This window comes from Artibeus jamaicensis, unplaced genomic scaffold, assembly GCF_021234435.1.
Source record: "Artibeus jamaicensis isolate MK-2021 breed Jamaican fruit bat unplaced genomic scaffold, CSHL_Jam_final scaffold_537, whole genome shotgun sequence".
In the NCBI taxonomy this organism is placed as follows: domain Eukaryota; kingdom Metazoa; phylum Chordata; class Mammalia; order Chiroptera; family Phyllostomidae; genus Artibeus; species Artibeus jamaicensis.
In genome coordinates, this window is record NW_026522047.1 from 14,544,742 (window position 1) to 14,570,793 (window position 26,052).

The window sequence follows — 26,052 nt, forward strand, 5'->3', positions numbered from 1 at the left end:
AGAATGAGAAGTTACCATGGTGAAGATTAAATGACCTCCAGGTTCTCCCACCCCTAAATGACTAGGATTCTGAGCCTGTGACCTCCCACACGGAGCCACGTGGCTAGTGCAACCGGGATGTGCCGTGTGAGCTACTCGCCACATTCTGAGTTAGTACAAAAAATGTAAAATATTTTGTATATATTAAGTTAAAATATTATTAGAATGAGCTTCACTCATTTTTTTAGTGTGAACACAGAAAATTTAAAACTGCTTTTCTGGTTCACACTATTAACATTGGATGGCCACGCTCTGATCCTTCAAAATGAAGGGATCTAAACCTATCTTTAAGGACTTTGAATGCTAAATGGTCAGCATTTCAACGCTGTGGTCCTTATGCCTCTAAAAGTCAAGGTGAAATACCTACCCAACCCAAACTAACAAACCTTCAGGGGCAGATATCTGTCACCAAGTTGCTGTTTGCCCAGGTCCCTTGAGAGCCCTGTGGTCACAACACTCCATAGTCAGCCCCTTCGGCATTCGTATTGTGACCGACTCTCAGGTTGTAACACACACAAAGGTTGACAGCGATCATTTCTGGGAAATGGGTACTAAGTGCTTTTCGAATTTTTCAAATCCTTTCTTTCACCTCTCGATCTTTTAACAATGAGGACCATTATGTTCCCTCAATTAGAAAAATGATCTCTTTACATTTCTGCATCAATGATTTTATAAATTGTCTAAGCATCACAAATATATTTTTAAAAGGCCAGCTTAAAAGGAAATACCCCAAAATGCTTTCGTCTGCTTTTCTGTAGTGAACCAGTTATTTCTATCAAGGAACAGAAGACACCTTCTTATTTAAAAATTGCAATATCCACCCACCCTTTTAACCTGCAACCTACATTAATTTGCAGGCTGACTTTCTTAGAACCCCTGACACTGTTATCTCCACTGTACTAGACTGAGGAGTAAATGCTTCAGGCTTTTGCTTCAATCTTACACCGATAACAGGTACTTCAATATTTTTGTAACTAACATCGAGCAGAGCGGTGCTGAGTTAGAGCCCGTGCAGGAGATGGGGAGGGAGCCCCAAAAGTATTTCTCTACGCCACATGTGCCAGGTGAGGTCGTACTGGGAAAATGCCCATTGGAAGGGGGGCCATTTACATCTGGGTCCTGCAGCCACAGGGTGGCGCCCCTCCTGCAGGCAGCCCGAACCAGCACACTCAGGCGTGCAGGCACACACGTGTGCGCGCACACACACGGGGGGTGGGCTGTGCCCCACCCCAGCCCCAGTGAGCACCCCCTGCAGCCGCTTCTCTTAACTGCCCTCCATTCTCCAGGCCAGACTGCCGCCCTACCTGCTCCAGGTAGCACAAGGTGTGTGCAGAGCTGGTGTTCATGTGCAGATAGGGAGGGCAGAGGCAGGTGTGCTGTCTGCCCCGCTGGCTCTGTAAAGAGCTGGGCTTCTAAAGGCCTAACAGGTGTAATTGTTTAACATGGCAGGGTTTTTTTTTTTTTTTTAATTCTTGAGGAAATGGGTCTTTTTCCAACTCCCACAAGGCAACAAACAGCTCCTTTGAACGCGGCACCATTGAGCAGAGACTTACTGTTGGTAGAAAAGATGACTTCCCCCTCCTGCGGGGCGGGGTCTGGATCCTGGACCACCTGCAGGGCTCCCACAGTGCGGACGGCAGGGTCCAAAGTGACTGAACTTTCGTTCACGGTGGTGTCACTTGCGCCTGTGATCTGGTTGGTTGGGGGGCCTCCCAGCGATCCCTCGAAGTCGGTGGGCAAGTCGTCCATGCAGTCGGCATTGGGCTGACGGGGCAGAAAAGGGTCTGCTCTCAGTGTGTATCATGAGGTTAGAGGCGCAGTGTTTAAAGCCTAAAGACTGTCTTGATGGAAGCCCACGTTCTCTACTGCTTTCTTCCTGACACAGTTTATTAAAAACATTCCCCATAAAGCTCTGCAATGAACATAAAAATGGCTTCCAAAATTCCCTTTCCGAAGGTTCCATTTAGAGGTAGATAGGAGGTTTTAAATCTAGGAGTAGCAACATCTATACATTCATGTAATTACTGGGAGTAATAACATGATACTCATTTATAATGACAGCCCTTCCTTATACAGAGGCTTTATTCCTCACCTGGGAAGTAAGTAGCTCGCAGCCTGATGATGACCCCCAGTGACCTCCAGTGAGCCCTGAATTATTTCAAATATACCGATGTCACGAGAGGGGGACAGATTCTGACTCACTGTCAGATACACACACACAAACACACAAGTAAAACACAGGGCGAGGCTACTGTTTTGATGTTGTTGTTAAATGTAAGCCAAAGACCAGCCATTAAAAAAAAAAGCCCTATTTTCTTAACAGGCCTATGATCAGATATTTGTCAAATCCTCTGCATGGAAATCTCAGAATCCTAACACTGAGGTGCGACCATTGTGTGTAACTGCCTCCGCCCCCCAGGATGCACTTGAACATAGACATGGGAGCTCTCTGCTCTGCAAGGCAGCCTGTGCTGCCAAGTTTCATTAGACGATTCCATTACTGGGCAACGTGGCAAGTGTTACTCTTTGGTCTTAGTTCTGCTGTTTGAAGTGATATTGAATATATTTAATCTTCTGCATAAGCAGCTTTTAAAAAGACTTTCTGTTGTTATATCTTTCCCTAAACTCATAAAAGAGATGGTATGGAGGGAAATCAGCTTGAAAAATGAATTATTATTATTATTATTATTATATTATTCTTGCTCTGGTCTGAACATCAGCATCGCCTGGAATGACAATGAAATGGTTTTGCACTCCCGATGGATAAAGACCAAAGTGGGCGGGAGGTGGGAATGCTCTGGGTTGACACTGATTACATTGCGTTAAAAGTTCACAGAAAGAGAAACTCCGCAGCTCCCAGACTCACTGGGAGCATGAAGCAAGATGTTCAAACCCCTGGACTCTTGTCTTTGTTTTCTGCTCATAAACCAGCCTCCTGAGCACCACCCCGGTGCTTCCAACAGTCAGCTGGAAATCACCACCCCCCACCAAAAACTCAAATTCAGCTCATTCCCTTTTTTTCTCCTATATTCTCTTTTCTTTGCCTGTTTGTCCCTACTAGAAGTGAGTCAATTCACTGAAACTCAGGTTGTCGAAAGTCAATTCACTGAATGACCGATCCACCCCATTCACTGACTATGACGTTGGCCGTGAGTGGGTCTGTAATGAACATTTCTCGCCCCTTCATGGGTCTCTTGATCTTCCTATCGTTTCCTCCCCAGTATATCCTGTTCCCCACTTTTCTGGCCCCACCTGCGGGCTGTGGGAACACACCCAACACCAAGTATTCCCCATCTCAGAGCTTTAGCTCATGCTGTTCTCCCACTCAGGGCAGCATTTGCCCAGGCATCCTGCTTCCTGTCCCCACTGTAAGGTCCCGCCCAAGCCCTCCTGGTGAGCTCCTGATCACCCCTCTCGTGACACCTTTTCCAGGGGTCGTCTCCTAGGTACTCACCCTCAGCACTGTAACACCTGACTCATACTTCCCCCATGCTATTATGCTCATTGGTTACTGCATGTGTCCCACTCTACTGGTCTGCATTTTAAAAAGAATGCTAGTTTTATTAAGGTATAATTAACATGTGATATTATATTAGCTTAAGATGTACAACATGATGATCTGATGCATGCATGTATTGCCAAATGATCACCACCATGAGTTTAGTCAACACCCATCACTTCGCACGGTTACATTTGGTTCCAGTGATGAGAACTTTTGCACGTGTACGAGACAGTGTTATTAACGAGTCACCACGATGCACATATTTCCAGAACATAGTTATCTTATAATTTGATGTTCGTACCTTTTGACACCTTCACATATTTTGCCTACCCCCAACCCCTGCCCCTGGCAACTGTCTGTTCTCTGTTTCTATGAGTTTAGTTTTTTAGATTCCACACAGATGTGAGACACAGCTTTCTAAAGTGACTCAACTGCACAATACATTACATGGCTCCTGAATTCCAAGACTCCACATAGTGCCTGACAATTATTAAGTGGTCAGTAAACACCGATCTGAACATTTGATCTGAGTCTCGGGTTACTGCTCTGAAGACTTGAGAACATAAGACTCTGGTCTAGATTAAGGGAGGATTTGAGAAAATACTTCGAAAACTGACAAATTCTGTGCCAAGGGAAGGCACACTGCTGGCGGGTAGCAGAATAAGCCATCGCAAAATTTGCTACATTGGCATAAGGATTATTTTGAGCTGCAACAGTTGAAAAGTAGATAAAGAAATGCTCTTTGCCCTCCCTACTATGTGCCTAAAAGCAGGACATAAATTTGCAAAGGTGGGCCCTCTCCGCCCCGGGAAGGAAAGAGCATTCTCACCATCAGAGATCGGGGAGCCACTCAGAAATCTGCACCAACAAACCTTACAAACACGACCTCTCTGACATCAGTTTCCTCCACGTATTGACCTCCGTGCTGGTCGGGAAACTCAAAGTCTTTTTCTTTTGTTTTATTGCTTCTCAAAAACTTTTTTGAAGATGCTACTTGACGAACTATTTAGAGTGGGCACAAATGGTGAGATGCAGTGAGGTCAGTGCATTAAATATTCTATCTAACACAAATCACTTATGTCAGCTAACAGTGTCATTGAGCTAATTCTTTCTCTTCCCTCCCCCTGTTCTGTTAGAGATGTAATGAGCATCTTGAAGATGCTCAAGTTCTAACCACCCCTTTGAGTTACTCATCACTAGTTGTTTCCATGTGTATGCATGATGCATGTGATAATAAACTTTGGTTTGATTTTCTCTTGTTAATCTTTTATAAGTCTAATTTATAGGGCTCTGGCTGGAGAAGCGAGGAGGAAAAACAACCCTTCCCCCTCCTTACACTATGTAAAGATGCTGCTAAGCCAAACCCATTGTGCGGGTCCCCAGGGAGGGAGAGGGTTCCCAGTGAGGACCCGGTGTGGCTGTCCTTTCAGCCACACACATCTGAATGCCATCGTATATGTGACAACTGGTGTGTACTTCAAATGCTGTTGGCTTGTTGATATTGTTCCTTCATTTAAAAACTTCTTAAATGAATTCTGATGCAGGACGTTCAACTTTGCTTTGTGGACTAGCAGGCCCAATATTTCATCTCTAACAGAGCAGGGGGAGGGAAGAGAAGGAGAATTAGCTCAGTGAGACTGCTGGCAGACATAAGTGATTTGCGTTAGATAGAATATTTAATGCACTGACCTCACTACATCTCACCATTTATACCCACTCTAAATAGTTCATCACGTAGCCTATTTAAAAGGAAACCCAATGTACAGCCCTCTAAGAGGAATTATGGTCATAATGTTTTTTAGTGAAAGATGTTAAATACCGTCTGTTTGTGGACAAGGCATAGCTATTCAAGTTCAGGTCAGCACGTGGAAATGCTTCAAGTACACCAACTGCCAAGTAGTTAGGGATCTGTGAATACGCCAGCTATGCAGGCTTTCCTATTCAGTCATCCGAGTCACACCTGGGTAACGGTGATGGCAGACGGTGTTTGCTGGGACAGAAAAACCCAGTTTATTTGGTACCTTACGGGCATATTCACCTGTGTTCTGCCACCTCACAAGGTCACAGCTAGACCTGAAGCAAAGGAGGGCGAAGCAGAATAATGTAGATAAAGGGATGAAAACACTTCCGATGATAAAGGACCCCCCTCCCCGCACTTTCAGGTCCGTATCTTATTTTTCCTGGCAAAATATAAGGAACATATAAGGAAAAAAGCTACCCACTGTAATGGGGACTTTGTGAGCCCTGAGCTGTGCTTTCATTCTCCTGCTCATTTTGGAGGAAACCCCCTTAACAAGCTGAAAATGTTTCCAGCTCTTAGATTTCAACTTAAATTTATCTGCCTCACAGCACAGGCAGCCACAGGGACATTCAGTTAAAAACAATGACAATAAAACAAACAAACCAAAGCCCTTGCCGCCCGTGTCTGGACTGTGTAGCAGATCAGGATGACAACCAAGTGGTCGGGGAGTGGGCCTCGTTCACAGGAGGATGGGGTAAGTTTCATAAGCACGGTTCTGTGACCAGCAGCTTTCAGCTGTGATGGGCTCCAGGGTCAAGGACATTCACTGAGCACTTGTCAGGCGTCAGAGACGAAGGACCAACAGGCACCGTGTATCAGAGAAAGTGACAGGCTCTTTTCAACGTTCCTTGATGATGAGGATCTGGAGTGTAGGAGCTCAGGAAGACTGTAAAACGATTCTCTAAGGTCCATGAGAACGGTTTTGGTTAGCTCCAGTGTGTGTTTTCTAGTTGAGAAGGCTGTTTAACGCTAGTGTGTTTTCTAGTTGAGAAGGCCATGAGCTTGTACAGTGACATGGAAAGTTCTATGCATGGGACAGAACTCCCATCTCGCACTCTGTCATGCGAGATGACGAAAAATGTCATCTCTTTGGCATAATTTAGGCCTGGCGCTACCCAAGGACAGAGGATGGAGTGGAAACGACATCCAAAATTCCTCCCAGCTCCAGCCTTCGGTGTCACCCCCCAGGACAAGACCTGAGAAGCCCCAGGCAGGCAATGGAGGGGGCCCTGCACCTCGGTCTGAAAACCGGCCTACTCATGTGCCTGCCTCAGGAGGGCGCTCTGCTCTCTGGGGTGGGCTTGGAGACCCGAACGTTCCTGTTCGGCTGGCCTTTGACAGCCTTTGGTGAAATCCAAAAGATGCTACTGACCTTTATTTTTCTGGAACTCAGGCGAGCTAAGTAAACTCCTATCCAGACGTGATGGGTTTAAACCCTGGTCAGAAGGCCATAGCTGGCCTAAAAGTGACAAGTCTATTGTTTTAGAAACAAGCCAAATGGCAACCCATTAATTCGGAATAATTAATAGCTGTATTCTCAACTCATTTACAGGTAGTTTCTGGAGAAGCTGTGCCTCCCCAGGAGAAGTCTGGAGTTCTAGGATATTTGGTACAAAATCTGGTTTCACCATCTCGACCAAGGAGCGTTGGAATCTACACTTCAGAGCTTTGAAAATACCTTGAGTGATAGGAAGTAGGTCCCATGATGTGCCTGTCTACCTCCAATTGTTATGTGTTCCAAAGACTGGGCACCAGAGGCACACGTATGCATGTGCAAGCACACGCACGCACTTCCCCCCTCCCTTGTAAAAGCCAGTTCCAGCCAGGAATGTGAAAAGTGCAAACATCCAGTCCCTTTTCTAAGTCACCAGCATCTGGTAGAGGTGTCGGGTTTTCTGGTATTTCATGTTCCCAGTGATTGATCTTCACCTCGAATGCATGATGCATTTACAACTCTGCTCTGAAAATTTAATGCAGTGCCTTTCAAAATCTAGCTGAAAGCTAAAGTCTCACAAGTCGATTTGTGCCTGGTGTACCAGCCATAAAAATCGGCATACGGCTGGCACAGAGGCAGCGGGTTCAGGGTAGAAAGTTCAGCCAACGCGTGACCTCATAATGCTTCAGGTGTGCCCTCCCCAGCACAGTCTCTCTGACAGTCCTCAAATGATTAGCCTTTAGCATTAAAGAAAACCTCTGATATCTGATCTGATCCTTCCTGCTTCAGTGACATCTCGGGACCATTAGCATTCTCTTTATTCTCTGCCATTAGTGCAGTGAGGGAGGCCACAGGGAGGGTGCCACGTAGTGGAGGGTGGGGGCGGGGGTGGGGGAGGCCGGTGTCTGCAGCCCGCCTGGCTGGCTCCTCTCGGTGCCTCAGTCTCTCAGCCGCTCTGACCGCTCTCCCTCCGACTGGGTGGCCTGCTGCCTCCTGCGCTCCCACGGCAGCCGGTGGGTGTCTGGGCCTGTGGGCTTCACTTGCCGGGGATCTGGGAGTGTCTTTCCTTGGAGTGCCAAGCTAGCCAGCTGCCTTGGTGGACCAACTCAGTTTTATAAAACATGGAACGGAGGCACCAGCTGGACGGTCACACTAGAATTAAGTGCCTCTGGCTCCCCACTCACTCAAAGGTCTCCCCAGAGACCCGGGGTCAGCGGAGGCTCTGAGCCAGGCCCTCAGCAGCTGTCCTCCCCTCCCGGGTTGGGAAGAGCTTGTCTCCGCTGGACGCGAGGGGACCGGGGCACAATCCGACATGTGGCCTGCAGAGCTCTGTGATGACAGTGCCGGGGTAATGATACAAGAGGGCACCTCGGCCCTGACTGGCCCCTTGGGCCTCTGCTGGTGTCCCGCCTGCCCCGCACGCTACATCTTGAAGGAGAAGCCTGTGGGCTCCACAGGCAGCTCCGGACTGACGGACAGACCCAGTGGGCGGGGGAGGAGGGCATGACGTACTCAGACCCTCAGACCGAGAGAAGAGGAGAGAAGTGTTTTCAGACCTGGGAGTGCTCTGGGGCCTCACTGGGTGACACCGTTGCTATGGGGTCGAGGGGCCAGAGCAAAGCCAGGAGCGAGGTTTTCTCCCTGCTTGGGGGTAATGCAGAAAGACAGACATCACGATGCTGGAGGCTGTGCTGTGCTTACCGGGATCCCTAGGGCTTTAAGAATGTTCATCTTGCACATGGGACAGGTGCGGTGGTCTAGGAGCCAGGGGTCAACACAGGACTTGTGGAAAAGATGCCTGCAATGAGAACCATACATCTTAGAGCGGCGGCAACTGCAGAGACTCCCTAGTCCACTACCGCCCAGACACTCGTCCAAGGTCACGGGGCTGCTCAGGGGCAGAGCCAAGACTTGAACTTCCGTCTCCTGACACCTGGGCCCATGTGCTTCCTGTTATCCCCTGAGGCGATGCCGTGGAAACTTGTCTGGACCCCGGGAGGGGCCTTACATGAGTCCAAGTTTCAGAAAATGTAGAAGATGTAGACACAGAGCTTTTCCTCTTTCTCAGCAGGAAGAATGTTTACTGGAAGGAATACCAGGAGGGAACCTCGCACAGGCCTTTCGGGATAACTGGATGGATGTTACATCTGCATAATGCCAGAGTTTCTTTTCTCACAGTTAGAGGACAGCTGCAAAATAAAGGCTCATTTCCATCACTATCTGGGGTCTAACAGAAAGGGCAGAAGAGTTCCCGAAGCACTGAACAAGGCGGATGACCTTTGAAGTTGTCATGGCTGCTGGTTGTCAAACCAGAAGCCAGGGTGAAAGGTGCTGTAACCTTTACTGTCTGTACAGCTGATACGCTCAACTCCGCTGCCGCCCCCCTGGGCCAGTCCCGGAGCTCTCGTCTGCATGGCAGGTAAGGGGTCCTTTGATAGATGTGGGAGGGCTCCTAATGGAACTTCCTTTCAACTCGGCTCTCAGGGGCCCACTCAGACGTATGGAAAGACTATTGGAGTCAGAAGCTCGTCTTCTCACCCACAAGATCCCAGACCAGGGGCAGAGGCAGTCAGAGATTCCTGTCTGGGGCACGAAGAGAGATAATGGCCTTTCTTAAGGGTGGGGGCTTCTTCAGGACAGTCCCTCCCTGCCTGGCCCTCTCTCCTTGGTGGTGTTCAGTACCCGGGGGCCTTGCGCTTTCTCCTCTCACTCCCTCTTCTCTCCCCCTAACAGTTCTCAAAATGTTCTTTGTGTGAGGGTGCATTTTTCCAAATGCTTGAAAAAGACCCCCCCAAATCGGAGATGAGTGCAGGAAGGGGCTGCCTTTTAAGTTGAACCTGGGAAGTGCCCGTGTGCCAAGGATGGGATTAGCCCTATACAGGGTATGATCAGACTGGCAATTAGAAAAAGGGAGAGCGGCAGTCTGGATGTGTCATTGTGTTTGCAGATTACTGTTTGGGATGCCCTGCAGGCTGGAAGGTATGTATTGCACGCCATTATTCCCTCACCCACGCTTTGTCCAACTAGGAGCGTCTGCCAAGAATTGCACTCATCATCGGGAGTCGCCAGGATAGAGATTTGGCTCCTTGCCTTAGCTAGTATGACAGGAGAGGCAGGCATTAATGAAATAATAATATGTATAAGCTACTTAATGACAATGGTGCTAAGTACCACATTAGAAGGGCAGGGAGCTGGGAGGATTAGGAGGAGGAGAGTTTCTTGATGAAGTACCAAAGAGAAGACCTGAGGGCTGCCCAGACATTGTCCTCAGGAAGGGGAGGGAAGGGGAAGGAGGGTGTCCTAGGCAGAGCCCCAGCCAGACAAAAGCCCTGCGCCGGGCACTGGAAGAAGTGCAGTGAGTGTGGAGCTGAGACTGCTTACAGATAGAGGCTGCACCTTGGGCACCATCGTCCCCAGCAATTCCTCCCTCCCTGGGTTCAGGCTCCACACTCAGGAAACACCCTGAACTTGCCCACCACCTGGTGATCCTCCTGGGAACACAGTCACACAGTCTGGTCCCTCTGACCGTGCCGGGCAGCAGGCTCTGCCGTGTCTCCTGAACGTGTGCTGGACTGAGGAGAGGGCAGGGCTCATCATTAGCTGTTGGAGCTTAAAGAAGCCATTCAGTATCTCCAGGTTCTTTTGCTTCACCTGTAAGATACACAGCTCCCTACTTGCATGGAGAAGACTTCCCTGAGTGTCCATTCCACAGAAGTCAGTCTTCATTCTCTAACGCCCTGACTGATTTCTCTCCACACGTGGGTCTTTCTTACCTCTTCTGTGGTGGTTTGTGTTAGTTTTATGTGTCAGCTGGGCCAGGCTCTTCCGCCAAAACGAATCTAGGGTGTTCTGTAGATGTGATTGACTTTAAGTAAAGGAGATTACCCCAAATAATGTAGATGGGCCTATTCTAATCAGTTAAAAGGTTTTAAGAGCAAAAGCTTTTTAGAGAAGACGTTCTGCCTCCAGGAGGCAGCATTAGCTCCTGCTCAGAGTTCCCGGCTGCAGGCCTGCCCTGCAGACTGCAGACTTGCCAGCCCCTACAATGAGGGAAGCCAGTTCCTTGGAAACACGTGGTGTTACGTAGCGGTTCTCTGGAGAACCTGACCATGCTCCAACGAGAATATAAGCTCAGTGAGAACACGACCCTTGTTTGCCTGATTCACTGTTGTACCCTAGCATCTAGAATAGTTCTTGGCACACAGATGATGCTCAAGAAATATCTGCTCTGTAGACGGATATTCACCAAGGGCCCCAGCACTCCTTGCTGCCTGCACTTGGTCCTTGAGGCCCACGGACCCGCTCTTCCTCCATGTCTTTCGTGGTCACCGCCTCTCCTTCCCCAGGGCTGCTGCCTCATTCATAATCTCAATGTCTTTTTTTTTTGGTGTTATTCCAGTGACATCCACACTGGTCTCCATGCCAGCAGTCTCGCCCTCTTCTCGTGCTCCCACTCTTCCCTGCCAGAGGTATCTTCTTAAAATAAAGTATGAGTTACATCAGCCCCTGTTCCATTCTGTTCTGGGCTGGGAGCTGGGTACGAAGATGAGTAAGACCAGCCCCCTCCTTTCCAGACAGAGGCACAGCCCTTCAGTGGCTCCCTGGAAACCGAAATGCAAAGGCCGTGGAAAGGCCACACTCCTGGACCCGTTTTCTAGTGTTGAAAACGAGTCACTGGAAATTTTTAAAAAATCAAAGAGAGAACTAAGGACCAAAAAAAAAAAAAAAAAAAAGTGCTGAAATGACGCCTAGAGCAATCACATGGATTATTAACGAACATTTCTAGCACCGTCTTTCTCACACTAACCATCACACACAGACTGTATCCTTACAACTGGATTGCAGAACAAGTTTTCCCTTCCAAATAGAAAGAAAAATAAAAGTCACTGGACTAAATAAATAAGCAATGGAATAAGGAAAGAATGTGGAATTTAGGGAAAGGCACCCATAGTTTAGTAAACATCTCCGAGGCAAAGTCCATCTCAACCCTTCCTTTCTGTACGGTTCTCAGTGGAGCGTGGGCCTTCCCTGCGTGTTAACGAAGGCCGGGCAGCCACGAAGTGCAGTCAGAGGAACAGAAGGAGGAGATTCTCTGTCTCTTAACGATCCTGACAAGGGGTTCACCAAACTTTCCTCGTTCCTCACTCACCAAAGGGCAGCCAGCATTTAGAAAGGATGCCAACGGCTGCATGATGGTTCCAAGAGGATCATGAATAATAAAATAAGCCCTCACATTTTTAGCAGCGCTGAAAACCCAGCTCTGCCCATTTCCCTATCTACTTATTCCTGTTTTCTGTTGACCTTTTACCTTATGTGTGAATCCCACCTCCGCTAAATGATATATGTTTCCCTCACCTGCAGGAGGAAGGGCTATTTTGGCCTGTGCATTTCTTTCCCGTTTGCAGGCTATCAGGACTCGCCACCTGCCATCGAGAGTAGGGTCCCCCGGCTTTCCTTTCGGCTCCAGTGCAAGCTGCTTCGCTCCCCTCCGTGACATGGTCACCCAAGACTCTGAGTCACGGGGACTTAAGCACGCCATTCTCCCAGACACCGTCAGCTACGTGAACAGCACACCCAGCGTGTCCGTGGGGAGTTGAAATGTTCCTTCGGAGCCTCAGAATCTTAGTTGTGCAGTTGTCAATGAAATAAGAGTGAGTTTTAAATATTAATTTAACTTAATTAATAAACAATACCTACTGGTTACCAAATGCCTACTACGTTCCAGGTATGTAACATACATTATTAATGCACAACGGCCCTCCGAGGTAAAATTATTCTTCCCATTTTATGGAGTGGGAAGCTGACGCCTATTAAAGTGGCTTCAGTTACCCCAAGAGCCCATAAGCTGCAGAGCCAGGACCCGACCTGGCCTTCGCCCAGGACTGCCCTCGCTGTTCTGCTCAGCTCCACTCCACTGCCCACCTCCCCAATAAACTGTTGTGGGCAGGTGTGGGGGAGTTGGAGAAATTAAAAATGTTCTTCTTTCCAAAAGTACTTTTGTGTTCCAGCTTCAAGGAGGCGGTATCTTAGTTACAGAGGCTGAGGATCTGGCACAAGCGAAGGGAAAAGTGAGAGGCCTCGTCAGGCCTCCCCTCGGACCACAGTCCACCCGACTGATGGTGAACGGGGAACCTCCCAGGCTCTGCCCTCCCCATTCTCCACACCCAGTGCACCTGGAAAACAAGGCGCAGGCAGCCCCGGCACCTCTCCTCTAAATTCTCAAACGTGGATCATGAAATGCCCTGGAAAGCAATACCCACTTTTTTGCCGGTGATCTTCTTGACCTGGCCTGGCTCCTCTGTCTTGCCTTAGCTCTCTAAACTACAAGTGGGGTGTTACTCCCCAGACGCAAGACACTTCAGCTGCCTCCCCTGGCTAGAGCACCAAGCCAGCCTGGGCGCAGTCCTCAAAGACGCACCCCTATCTGACCTTGTCGTGTCTGCTAGGCCCCTGTTCACCCCACACTCGCATCAGAATGCTGGAACGCCCTCCTCATACTTTTGTCCGTGTTTCAGGGGTGGCAAACCTTGCTCGTATGTCACGTCACAACTCAGACGTCCCTTCTCTCCCTGATGGTCCCACCTCCTCTCCAAACTACCAAGCACAAGCCATTGCTTTTCCTTTCCTCCCAGTTGTTCCTCTGAATTTGTCACAGCAGCCGGGTATGTGCTCTGGTTTCTAGGGTTCGAAGACCAGGCCTTAGCTCCATGACCTTGGATATTCTATGACAGTGTTCTCTAATTGTCACCACGACTCTTCAAAGTATCACTGTTGTCAGGGATAACCTTTTAGAGGACTGTTATGACAATTAAAGGACAAAGAACATAGACACTTAGAATACTACCTGGTACTTGAATAGCACGAAGCCAGAGTATCATGCTATTTTGTGTATTTGTTTTTTGTTTGTCTGTTTGAATCATTTCTTTATATATGGGTGAAATTGAAAATACTTCAACTGCTGGCACTGACCACTGAGAACCGATGCTGGCATGATTGCCCTGGCTTACTGTGCTGTGTCCTGAGCAAGCGGTGACACCTTCGACAAGCAGAGAGGAAGTGCTTCTATTTTCAAAACCTAGTAGCACACCTGGCGTAGTGCACGCTCTCAGTATTGTGTGCTGAGTATTGTGTGTGTATGAGAAAAGAATCCCTGAAGTTCAAGTTCCCCAAGTCGTTATTGGATCACATGGTGCACTTCCTGGTGAGCGAGCTTCCTGTGGCAGAGCTCCGTTTGGAAGCAGTTGCCTCCTTTCCACGGACTCCAACGCATGAGAGACTTGTGCCTTCCTCTGGGGGCCAGTGGCTCCTAACGAGGACACGAAGGGTGTAGAGGAGCCCGTGTCCTTCCTCAACTGCCTGGCAGATACCTCACAGGGCCACTCCTTCCAAGTCTCCTTTTGGGAACGTGGATGAATGGCTGTGGGCACAGCATCCCTCGGTCGGAATGACTGGTGACGCACTTCCCCAGTGCTGACCGAGCTGCTGCGTAGGAGGAAGTATCCCATGACAAAAGAATCCTAAATTGCTCTCATTCACTTTCTGATTTGTCCAACAGCTCCTAAAATGAATTCAATGAGGACTTCACTAGCATCTTGACTGCCATGCCTGAGAAAAGCACAGGGGAAACACTGGCTTCCCTGTGCATGACCTCTGCCCGACCCTCGTGCCGTGCCTGTGGTCCAGTAACCGGCAAGCCAGGCGCTCACTGCACCGTGGATGCTCTGTGTTTTTTTCTGTGCTGGGTTGTGCAGACCAGTAGGTTCCACCCCTGCCCCTGTGAGCTAAAGAGAACTCTGCAAGAGAAGAGAAGGTGGGATTCATAGCTATCTGGGAGGAAGCCTGAGAAAGAATAGATTTCTGTGTATTGTTGGAGAGATGCCAAAACAGACTCCAGAAGTCACTGCTAGGAATTCGGGGTTCTGAGAAAAAAAGTAAGAAAATCAAGAGGGAGTAACGAAATCATTGAGGTACAACGGTGAGGCATTGGGGTGTACACGGAGGAGTCAGACACGTGTCCTGTTGGTGAGATGCTCCGAACACAGAACTGATAGGCTTGTAGGGAGATGCACGGTGCACTAAACTGTTTTAAGTGTGTGAGTGCAACATGTAGAGAGAGTGACAGGTCACAAACAGATACGCGTAAAAGTGCCACCGAATTCAGGGAAGGGGACACTGCCTTGGTGCGGAGAGCAGGAAACAGGGGGGGAAGAGCTGTGGCGTGGGGAGACTGGGGCAGGGAAGCCCCAGGGCAAGGGGCTGCCAGGATGAACGGCACAGCTGCGTATTGGAATGTGGAGAAGAAACCCCACTGGGTGGAAAGCTGGACAGCGTTAGGAGAGTATGAAACACAGTTGAAAAAAGTGGGTCCAAATCAGTATCCTGAAGTAATGCAGATGGACAGCGGAGAAGAGGCATGAACAGTGAGGAAAACAATCGCAGACTGAGCCAGACGTCCCCGCATTCCTTGAGATGATGAAGTGCTCGCCATTAAGTTGTTTCCTGCCACACTGTCTCATGTTTCCACGTCTCCTACGCAGCACGTCCTTACAGGGGTCCCCTGGCGGTGTTTGGGGGCCCTGGGTGGATCTGGACGCTTGAGCAGACAGAGCCCCTCCTGCCACAGACTCTGTCCAACTGGACCAGGGCTGCATGTGGGCGCGACTCTGCCGTCGGGCTTGGTCTGGAAGGTTTGGACCAGTCATGAGAAACTGCGTTTCCCTCTATTCAGGCTGTGTAAACACTGTTTAAAATGAAAAGGAAAAGAAGAAAAGGAAGGGGGAGAAAGCTGTCCCAGGTCCAATAGTGACCAGATTCTGGCCGTTGCTGTAAACATAAGGACTTTGATTGGGCAGGCCTAGATGCCACGCTAGCAGGTTTACCTGGTGGAGCCTAAAAAGCATGTGGTAAAAAGTCATGGTTCACACCCTGAGCACGGGCACCGCCCTCTGCATGGGAGGCAGGTCTGTTTTCAGGCCCGCCAGGGCAAGCTTGGAATCACGGTGGACAGAATAAAACCCTTGATGTTGGGCTGGGTGTGATCTGGTTTGTGTGGGGTTCTCAGACATTTGGCTTAGAGGAAGATCGGGGTTTCTGAGGTGGATTGTTAGCCGAAACCATACTCCCAGAGAGCCGAGAGCACAGCAGAGCAACCCCAGGGGCCGGGAGAGGGTGGGGCTGAGGTGTCAAACCCACACAGTGGAAAGACTGGCCTAGAAGTCAAAAAGCCTGGCTTTGCTTTGGGCCCTGTGACCAGCCTCTCCAAGTTAATGGTTTGTTTTTGTTTGTGTTAAAATAATGAGGCATTAATGGTATCTGCTCTGTAGTAGAGGCTATTGTGATACGATTAGCTATTATATGTAAAAGAGCTTTGCAAACAACAGTAGAGAGCTTTTTAAAGCACTATAATAAACAACCAATTACTTCGCCTCGTTGTTCGTAGTACTGGATTTAAACAGTAGTAAAGGAAAACCAACGCAACTTGGAAACCTAAGACACTGCATCAGATCCTCTTGCTACTAAACTCAGTTTCTTTTTTTAGCTGCAGGGGAAGAAATCCATCCTGGGGGAAGGCACTTTACGAGGGGATTGCCAAACCCTCCTTCCTAGCCAGCCTCCCTCACCCCTCTGGCTTCTGGGGGAGGGAGGCTCTGTGCTGCGAACTTGACCCTGGTCTAATTATATCATTTGGCTGGGGCTGCGAAGCTGGTTGGCATTCGTCCCGTCTGTCTAGCTGATTAATATAACTGGGGATCAGGACATTTGAAGTCAGAATGCCACATTTAACAAGGTCATGGCAGTTCCAGACTTCTTTCCTAAGGTGGCATTTGCTGTTGAAAATACGACAGAAAGTAACACATCAGACATTATTTTCCAGAACTGCCATCTCCTTTCATGTTCCCTTCCTTTAATCCCTTGGATTAAGTGACGCACTTAATTTTTGGCTGGGTACACAGACAAATCCAAAGTAATCAAAGAAAAATTATTAGAAAACACCATCTGCACACTTTGAACTTGAATTTTATGTACTTTTGCCTAAGGCACAAAGTGAACTATTTTTTTTAAGTCCATAGCATAGCATCTTTGGTACTTACAATTTTTTTCCATTATTTTAAATGCAGGTATAAAAATTGCTAAGTCTTCAGAAAGCTTCATGACGGAAGTTTATACACAGCCATGTACGCAGTACGCAGATGAAGACAGGCAGCTTCCATTCCCGGAGAGATCTGCCCTGCTCCTCCCCTGCCGGCACTCACTCCCTGCCCCTGACCGACCGGTCAGTAGTCCTACCTCCATCTCTGCCTCAAGGGTAAAGGGGCTCGAAATGGTACTACGCCCTGGTTCCAAAGTGACCCCAACATAAGCATTCCCACTGCCCGCTAGTGGCCTGTGAATTGGTACCACCTTTCAGGAAAGCAATTGGGTGAAGCTTATCAAGGTCCTTTGACATCTTTTAGACCCAGTAAGTTCACTTTTAGGGATGTACCCTAAGGGATGGATATATATATATATATATAATACATAAACAATTAAGATAATGATTCTATAATGATGAAAACTGAAAGCAGTTTAAACGCTGAACAATAGGAGGGTGGTTAACTAAACTTCAAAAATGGGCTACTCTGAAACCATTAAGATATTTCAGAATAATTTCTAACTGTGAAAAATGCTTACTTTTTAATGTTCAATAAGAAAGTAGAATAAAAATTATATTAATGGTCTGACTCTACAACGTTTAACATTACGCCATTTATATTGATCAACATACAATGTATAACAATATATCTGATGTTCCTGTACACACATTATAAAAACTGAATATACCAATACTAATAATGCTTATTCCTGGGTGGTAAGACTACTTTTGTTTACTTCTGTATACTTTTCTCTATTTTCAAAGTGTCATACTTAGCAAGGAAACCTTGAAAGTTATTTTCTCAATCACATCTACAGACAAATAGAACGCCCAGTAATCTACACAAGAATGCGCAATAACTTACATGACTTGAACTTGAAAGGGTGAGACGAACCTTATGAGAGCCAGCCAACATTTATCATTCTGCTCAGAAAAGGGAACTTGGAAAAAAACCTGTTCCTAATCAAGCCCATGTCACAGGCACGCAGGGTAAAGTCAGGACAGGCTGTTCTTGCCCGGCTAGAAAGCGCCCCTTTGTTTTCTGCTTCACGAGTTACAGGACTCCGTCCGAGTCAGGACCCTGATCACATTTCAACATTTAGTAATTTTTTTTTTTTTTACTCATAAATAGGTTGGAATTTTCTGTCCACACAGACATTCAGTTCATTTGACTCATCTAAAAATCAGACTGGTCCCTGGAGAAAACCTCTTCAGGGGCTAGTGTTTAATTTTATGCTTTCAGTAAAAGTTGATGGTTGATGGTTTGAGTTTTCAAATATGAAAGTGATGTCCACCTCAGGATCAGAGTATAATTGTTCTTTCTGTCCTGGTGTTTGTAATGACCATGTCCTGTCTGGCAAGGAGAGCGAATGAGAGTCCCTCCCCCGCCCCCAAAGGGAAGTTCCCAGATGAGTGTCCGCAGCCCACTGCGATGCCACCTTGGGTTATCGTTAAAGGGTCCCAGGCATGAATCCCACACCCGGTTTCAGGAGAGGCAGGGGAAGCTCTCAGCTTCCCTGGGTGGGTTTGGTTGGAAGAACCCAATGAAAACAAGGACGCTCTCCAGGCCACTATGAGCAAACAGCCTTCCGGGGAGGCCCATGGGATGCCAGCCACTTGCTGGGTGTACTGCTGTGCTCTCGGCTACATTAGCTCAGGAACTCTCATTGATTCGATTGTGACGAGACTAGGCCTTGGCAGGCAAACCGCTCTGGAAGTCTTATGATGCACGTGTGTATTCAGAAAGTTCTAAAAATGGGTCCCTTTACTGTTTGCTAGGTACTTTATACTAGGTGTCGCCCAGAGCTACTAATGTCACCTGTCTTTGGGTCACATCAACTGGGAAAGAAAAGTAGCCACCTGCCAGACTGGTTAGATGGATGCAGATGATGTATGAGCGTTTGTCAATGGCAGACGCGTGGTACATAACAGACCTTCAAAGAATCTCTTAAACCGAGTGGACCAAAATTGGGCTTTGCTTTAACAGCCCTCAAAAAATTCTTTTTCCAAATCTTCAGGCCTATCGCTTTTAGGTTCTATCTGATTCAGACACTGAAATGTTATTAGAAATTCCTTCACCGGGCAGGGTACGTGTGCCCCCAGTTTACACCCATGAGCTTCATCTGTTCTTTCACTACGAGTGTGTCCTGTGCTTTAATGGGAGCCACTCGTTCTATTTTTGGCATATTACTGTATCTGAACCTCCATTCCATCCCTTTCAAAAGGAAAACTATTAGTCACGCTCTGATCTTTATAAAAATGTAGGCTTAAATTTCAAACAACCCCCCCCCACTATTATATTATATGTCCTGAGTGACTAAAGAGAGCTCTTACAGTGATACGAGTAAAGTTTAGCCTCATTCCTCAAACAGAGACGAGAAAGACGAAGAGTAGCACAGCATTTATACAAAGAATCAAACAATCACCCATCCAGAAGGGGACTGTGCCTCACCAACCCAGTTATGAGAGTGTTGCGGGCTCTCTGGAGGAGTAAGGAGGAAGTCTCCGAAAGATAAGACAAACTTGGTCTTCAAGTGTCTTGAGTGTTAAAGAAAACCTGTTTCAGGGCTCGAAATCTGTTTCTGAGGTCATGGTTTCTGAGCACCAGTGTGCTAGCTGCTTGGGTTGTCTTCCATGGTGTAGAATCCGAATGAAAAGGCATGAGCATGTTTTAAATGCAAACAAATACAGGTGCATCTACCAGTCACCAATTGATGCCGGTGGCCGTTTCTAACTGTCCCCAGTGCTGACTCACGCTGGGCTCTCCTGCCCATTCTCCTGACTGCGTCCTCCTCTCTGTGTCCCCAGGGCCCCACTCCCATTCAGGCCTCCAGCGCTTCCTACCTTGGCTTTGCAACAGTCTTGAGGAAAACATGAGAGAAGGAATATGTAAAGTGGAGTCCCTTCAACCGAGCTGCTGAAATTATTAATGTTACGAAAGTTGTGGCATGAGGAGAGACTCTGTTCCTGGTCTCACTAGCCTGGGAACTTAAACTTTTCTTGTTAATGCCTAGATATGCATCTGGACCTGCAGATAACTTAACACTCTAATTACCCCGAAGGACTCCCATATCCAGGCCACCCAATTACACCCTGAAGGACTCACAGATATATCCACCCGACATCCATTATCCAGACCACTGGACGTGACCAGACCTCCTGGTACCCACCTTCCAGACCACCTGGTATCCATCATTCAGACCAACTGACGTATTATTGATAACTATCCTGGACAGTCCTATAAGGGGCTAAAACTGCAGGGTTGATAATTCTCAATAACGTGCTTCTTACTATAAGAGCTTTTAACTTTTCTTCCTTTTTTGGAACACCATTTGGGTTTTTGCCTGAATCAGTGTTTCCGGAATAACTATTCTTTATGCAAATAAATGCTTGCTGTCTTTCACTTGGCCTTTTATTTTCAGGTTAATAGTCTCCACACTGGTCTCCCCAACTCCAGTCAGATCCACGCAAGCCACGTTCCACGCTGTGCAAATCACCCCCTCAGAGGGTCCCAGCACCTGGCTACAAGCCGGGCCCCTCGGCTGGGCGTTTGGGTCCTAAATGGCCTGGGCCACCCTCCCCTCCCCCCTCACCCTGACACACGTATTAGACGCTAACAATTCCTGCTTACTGCTAGTTTTCTCCACTTGGAATACTCTTCTTAGTGCTGACTGGCTGGAAAATTGTTTTAGTATGACTTTATGAAAAACAACTAGGTAATTTGAATACCGAACCTTAGAAAAAAGGAAATACCACAAAATGTGAACGAAGGTCTACACACATAGCTATTTACCACAGGCCCACTTATCACAGCAAAAAAGGTGTGTGTGTGGGGGCAACTTAAATGCCCAAGAAGAGTCAAATAAATTATGGTATATGGGATACTACATAACAATTAAAAATGATGCTGACAAAGTCTTAAAGACACAGAAATGTTTATCCTAGAAAGGACTTAGCAGATATGTGGATATCTGAAACAAAGCCATACAAGCCAAGAAAGAAAGAAAAAGAGGAATAAAGACATAAAGCAGAGTCAGAGATGCGGCTACAAAAACACCTTTCAGCTGCATGTGAGCCGCAAACCTGGCGAGCACAGACCCAGTTCTGACGGTATCACTATTTGGCCTCCACGGTATGAAGACATCCCCTCGTGGGAGAGAGGCAGTCATCCCACACGCGCACTGCTGTGGCGATGCGCCCCAGAGAAGAGGATGAAAAACTAAGGAGATGCACATGGCAGGTTCCCTAAGGGTGATTCATACTGAAATCCTGGATTAAAGCCATGGCTACTGCAGCGGCCAACTTGATTCCCTTGTAAGGAGCCAACAGGTAATAATGCAGGTCTTTAGTTTTCTGTGAATCTACCTTGTTGCAGAACCTGAATTTAGAGAAATAGAAGGACCGAAGTGCATTTCAATGACTCTTCCCCCAAATAATTTTTTGTCATACTTCTGATACACTTACTGAATTTAAAGCTGTACTTGCTGAAACGTACCTGGAGTCACGCTAATCTAGCTGTATAATTACAGAGACTCAGTCAGGATGAATAAGTAGGGGCAGGAGTGGAAGCAGAGAGCTCAGTGAGAAAGCTTCTGCAGGAAAACGGGAGCAGCGGAGGTCAGAATGACACAGTGATAGTAGTAAGAGCAGTAATAGTTCTACTAATAAAAGTAATGTCACATTATATTGTAGTACTAGCAATAATCACAGCAGTATACATGTGTACAATTATCATTACTTGTCAGGCTTTGAATTTCATATGTAAAAACCAATTTTTAGTTAAATAATTAGATTCTTGGATCAAAATCTAAGTTTCTTTATTGGCATTTTCTTTTGTTCATGAAAGTCAAGCCTAAATTGAAAACACAGCACACACAAAGCTGGCCCCCTCTCTGAGCTCCTATGAGTTTTGGTGGCACTGCCCTATTTTGCTCTTGTTACTAAGAAGAAGTGGGAAATGGTATCTGCCTTGGACTTCCTACTCACTCATATTCTGGCTATCAGTCCCTTATGATCATTCTAAAACATTTAAAGAGTTTATTAACTTAATTAAAATAGAATTTGTACAAGGAAGAAACAACTCTGCGTGTCATTTCATAGGTCTATTGTTAAAGAAGACACGTTCCCAGATCTGGTAGAGATGCACCTGCACGACTTCTCTGGAGTCATCACCATGGAGTCAGCACCATGACTACACAGAGGAGGGGAAATCACGTATCACTTCCTCCTAACTTGTGCCAGGGTCTCCGAAAGGAACAAACAAGGGAATGATTTTTGTGCCAGTCTCTGAAAGGAACAAACAAGGGAATGATTTTTGTGCCACAGTCTCCGAAAGGAACAAACAAGGGAATGATTTTTGCAAGTATGGTGGTACAAGAGCATCCATTCCTGAGTGACATGGAAAGACCCTGCCCGTCAGCGACAGAGCACAGAGGCACCCAGCGTGTCAGGGGTGAGGAGGCCACAGGAAAGAGTACCAGAGCAGAAAGACAACCGACTGGAACCGTTTTTGAAACAGTTTTGACTCCAAGGAGATGCAAAGAATTCTGTGAATGAGTCAGCCTGGAAATAATGGGAAAGACAGTCTATGAAGTTCATAGGAGCAACGACTCAATAATACCCCAGAGGAAATTATCTAGCAAAAAGCAAATACCAGTGCATTTGTTTGATAACATCCATTAGTGCAAACTGTCTGGCAGATAAGAGCAACAGGCATAAAGATATCTTGATTTTAAAGTCAGCATGGAAAAAAATGCATGAGCTCTTCAAAGAGTGAATATGTGTGGTGAGTCTAAGATCAAACAGTCATTAAGCAAAACCTGTGTTTGGGAATTCGCAATACATTTTGCTATTTAAAGCAATACCCACGATAAGAAAGTAAAAGCAGATGGACAGTAAGGAGCCTGAAGCAAAAAGAATCAAGGAATGAGCTGAGAACCAAATAATGATGCAAAAAGGAAAAGCTTGGGGCCAAAGTGAACCGGCCTTGAAGTTTTTATGCATGTGAGTGTAGTAAAAATAAAAATGCGATTTTTTTCTTGCTTAGTATTTTCAAAACATTTTACTGCAAAAGGAGATCTGGCCTCATACATCATGACAATCTAAATACTGCTAAAGCCATGCAATTCATCATAATTAAAAATTACAAGCAGCCAGATGTTACCCAACAGGCCATGGCAAAGGGGACTGAGATACGTCTGTGGCTGGGATGTTATGCAGCTTCCAGTAACCAGATGCCGTAACACGGAGTTTTGAATGAGCAGGCTCTTTTACCCTGCGTGAATTACAGAGCTAAAGGAATGCTGTAGCTGGTTTGGAAAACATTTTCTTAATTACATTTGTAAGGTTCTTTGGAGTTTCAGGAAAAAGTTGCTATTTAAATTGAATTTGCTTTGGATTTTTCTTTTTTAAAAGTAGGAGCAGTCTCACAAGGCTCTGAACAATCTCCAAGAAATAAAAAAAAAAGGAAAGCACTTTCCTTGCTTTTAACTGACGCCCTGGGTGGGGTCTGCAGAGATGGAAGGGGCTGTGCTGAGAGGCTCTCTGTGTTTACCTACTGCCATTCTCTGCTGATGTTTCTGGAGTCGCCCAGTGAACACCAAGCATAGTGTCCAGAGAGAGAATGTTTGCGTCCTACACACGTTTGAAGGAACTCTCAAGTCTTTTTGTGTCCAGTTTACGATTTGACCTTGGGGTAGTTAGCAATCTCTAAGCCAGCGGAAGGAATCCCACTTGCAGGCCTTGGCTGGGCTGCCTCAGTGCCCTTCCTTCCCGCCTGGTTTCCTGATGATCAAGTTGCCTGCAAGCATTTCAAGTGCGATCCATTCCCCTTGAGAGTTTCTGCATTTATTTCCTGGGGTGTTTTTTTTGTCCCTTCTTTATTGTTTTGGGATTATTAAACTGATTCCCCTAACGACATACTTTCTTTTGTATTTCTAATAAATAGTTCTTATTGATGCAATGTTTTATGAATAAATGGATTGTTTCATATCTTTGTGTGTTTCCTACCTTTGTATTTTTCTACCTTATTTATTTTAGTACTTCAAGACTTTCTAAAGCCAATCTTTTTTTTTGAGCAAGGGCCATTTCTTCAAAGCAGAATTTAATTTTTATTTTTAAAACACTTGTACAAATGCAAAAACTGTAAAAAAAGGTTTTGATTACAGGAGGACAGCTTTCAAGGTAACTTGGAAATAATTTAATTGAGTGATTTAAATCTATTTCATTTTAACTGTACAAAAAGAATTCTGACACAGTAAGAGTAAATTTCCATAGGGAGAGGGGTTGGGAATTACAGGGGAATCACTGAGGGCATTTACTCACTTCTGCATGCTGGGGCTCTCTCCTATAGAATCTAGACATTTGGGTGGGGGACTATCCTGTTAGCAAAAACAAACGAACAAACAAACAAAAAATGAAAAAAACTAGGGAAATGGAATCTGCCTCTGGGCTTCCTACTCATTCCTGGCCATATTCTGGCTGCTGATCCCTTCCTGATCATTCGGAAAACATTTTAAAGATTTTCTTCACTTAATTAAAACAGCACTGTAAAATTGAGAATTGATCCTGAGCACCCCAGATCTGCGGCAAGGACAGCTGGTACTGGGAGCCGCATTATCACGCTGTACCATGTGGTTCTAGTTCACATATGTGTACTTCTTTTGGTGCAAAGAGGATCAGAAAAGCACTTCAAGGAGAAAGGTTACACAAAAAGAACGAGTTTCCAGTTGTTGGATCCTGACCCACAGAAACGTCTGGGCAGGTGGGCCTGGCAGGTCTGAGCCAGAGGCTGCCAGCCACACCGGCCCGGGTCAAGAGCAGGCGGCCCTGGTGACTCACCGGCAGGGCAGGATCCGGACCACGTCACTGGGCTTGTAGCCTTCAATACAAACGGCACAGTTGTCAAAGTCGGGCTCTGTTTCCTGCAACAGAGAAAACACACGTGAGCCTACTTTCGTGGCTTCAGCTCTTGTGGAAACGCCCAGGTAACGTGCCAAAGAATAGCACGCCTCAAAGCCAGGCAGGCTTCCACAGCCTTGGGCTGGGGGGTTTCTTCATCAGTAATCGACTGAGTATTGGCTTAACGTCCATTCCGTCTAACCTCCACTTTTTTGTTTCTGGGTCCCCCTCCCTGCAAGTGCTTCTGGGAGGAGATGATGTTTTATGTACCACTGCTAATAATGCTATTCATTATAATTAGAGGTGACACAGCAAAAACCCCAAGATGAGAAATACTATTTATGGACAAATATCAGAACAATATTTTATCTACCCATTCGTTGGGAATCTAATGTATACAACTCTAAAAAATAGTGTTTCTAACTCTTTTTCCAAGTTTATAAATCCCCCTTAATACCCCATAAAATATTACTTATATAATAGTCCTCATTCTTGTATTATTGTATGTTTCAGGGGAACAAGTAATAAAAAATACTTTCAATTTGGTAGTCGTTTTTAAATGAATGTTATTCATATACTCAATAGCATTTTCAGGAAGGTGAAAAACAGCAGCACACAAGTAGGGGGGCAAATCAATCACTCAGACTAGCAACAGCCCCAGGAACACATGTGAGCCAGGGATCCCTCACAAGGCCCCAGGAGCCCCAAATCCACTGCTCTGCACTTTCTTCTGCGCTGAAGAGAGACCTTCAGAGGCCACAGGTGTGGATAGCACCACTGTGCTGATGCTCCTCAAGGTGTGCTTGTGTTTTGGGCTTTCTGTCATCATCCTACAGCGAGGGAGCCCGCTGCGAAGGCCGTGGGGTTCTAGATGCCGACCTTCACAAGCTCCGAATATGCTCCCCACATGTACTGCAGATGCGAGTGGAGGGCATCACCCAGCACCTACCGTGGCCTTCCCTGCAAAGATTCATGGGAAACTTTTTCAAGTCCTAACATAGGCACAGTCATTAGAAAAGAAACAACAACAACACAAAACTGTGTGGGTCACTGAATGAGGTAATTAGCTACCATTTCAAAACTGCATATTATTTGCTTCTTTGCATTGGCTATTAGAAAGCCCCAACCTAAATTCAGTTACATATTTAAGGTAATGCATTTGTATACTAATTTCATCCCAACGTTATATGTTTTTCTCACACTTTCTGTTTAATTTCTCATATTTTTCTATCCAAACTACTTTG

The 26,052-nt window shown here is 46.5% G+C and overlaps 1 protein-coding gene across 1 annotated transcript in view; it reads right to left on the bottom strand.

The window, feature by feature from the left end:
• RNF150 (ring finger protein 150) overlaps positions 1 to 26,052 on the bottom strand; it is a 170,227-nt gene that overhangs the window by 32,683 nt on the left and 111,492 nt on the right. Inside the window, exons 4-6 of the mRNA XM_053658588.1 lie at positions 24,749 to 24,831; positions 8,479 to 8,575; positions 1,593 to 1,803 (exon numbers count right to left, since the gene is read on the bottom strand). Of these exons, the coding sequence (XP_053514563.1) occupies positions 1,593 to 1,803; positions 8,479 to 8,575; positions 24,749 to 24,831 (391 nt within the window). The remainder of the gene's footprint in view (positions 1 to 1,592; positions 1,804 to 8,478; positions 8,576 to 24,748; positions 24,832 to 26,052) is intronic.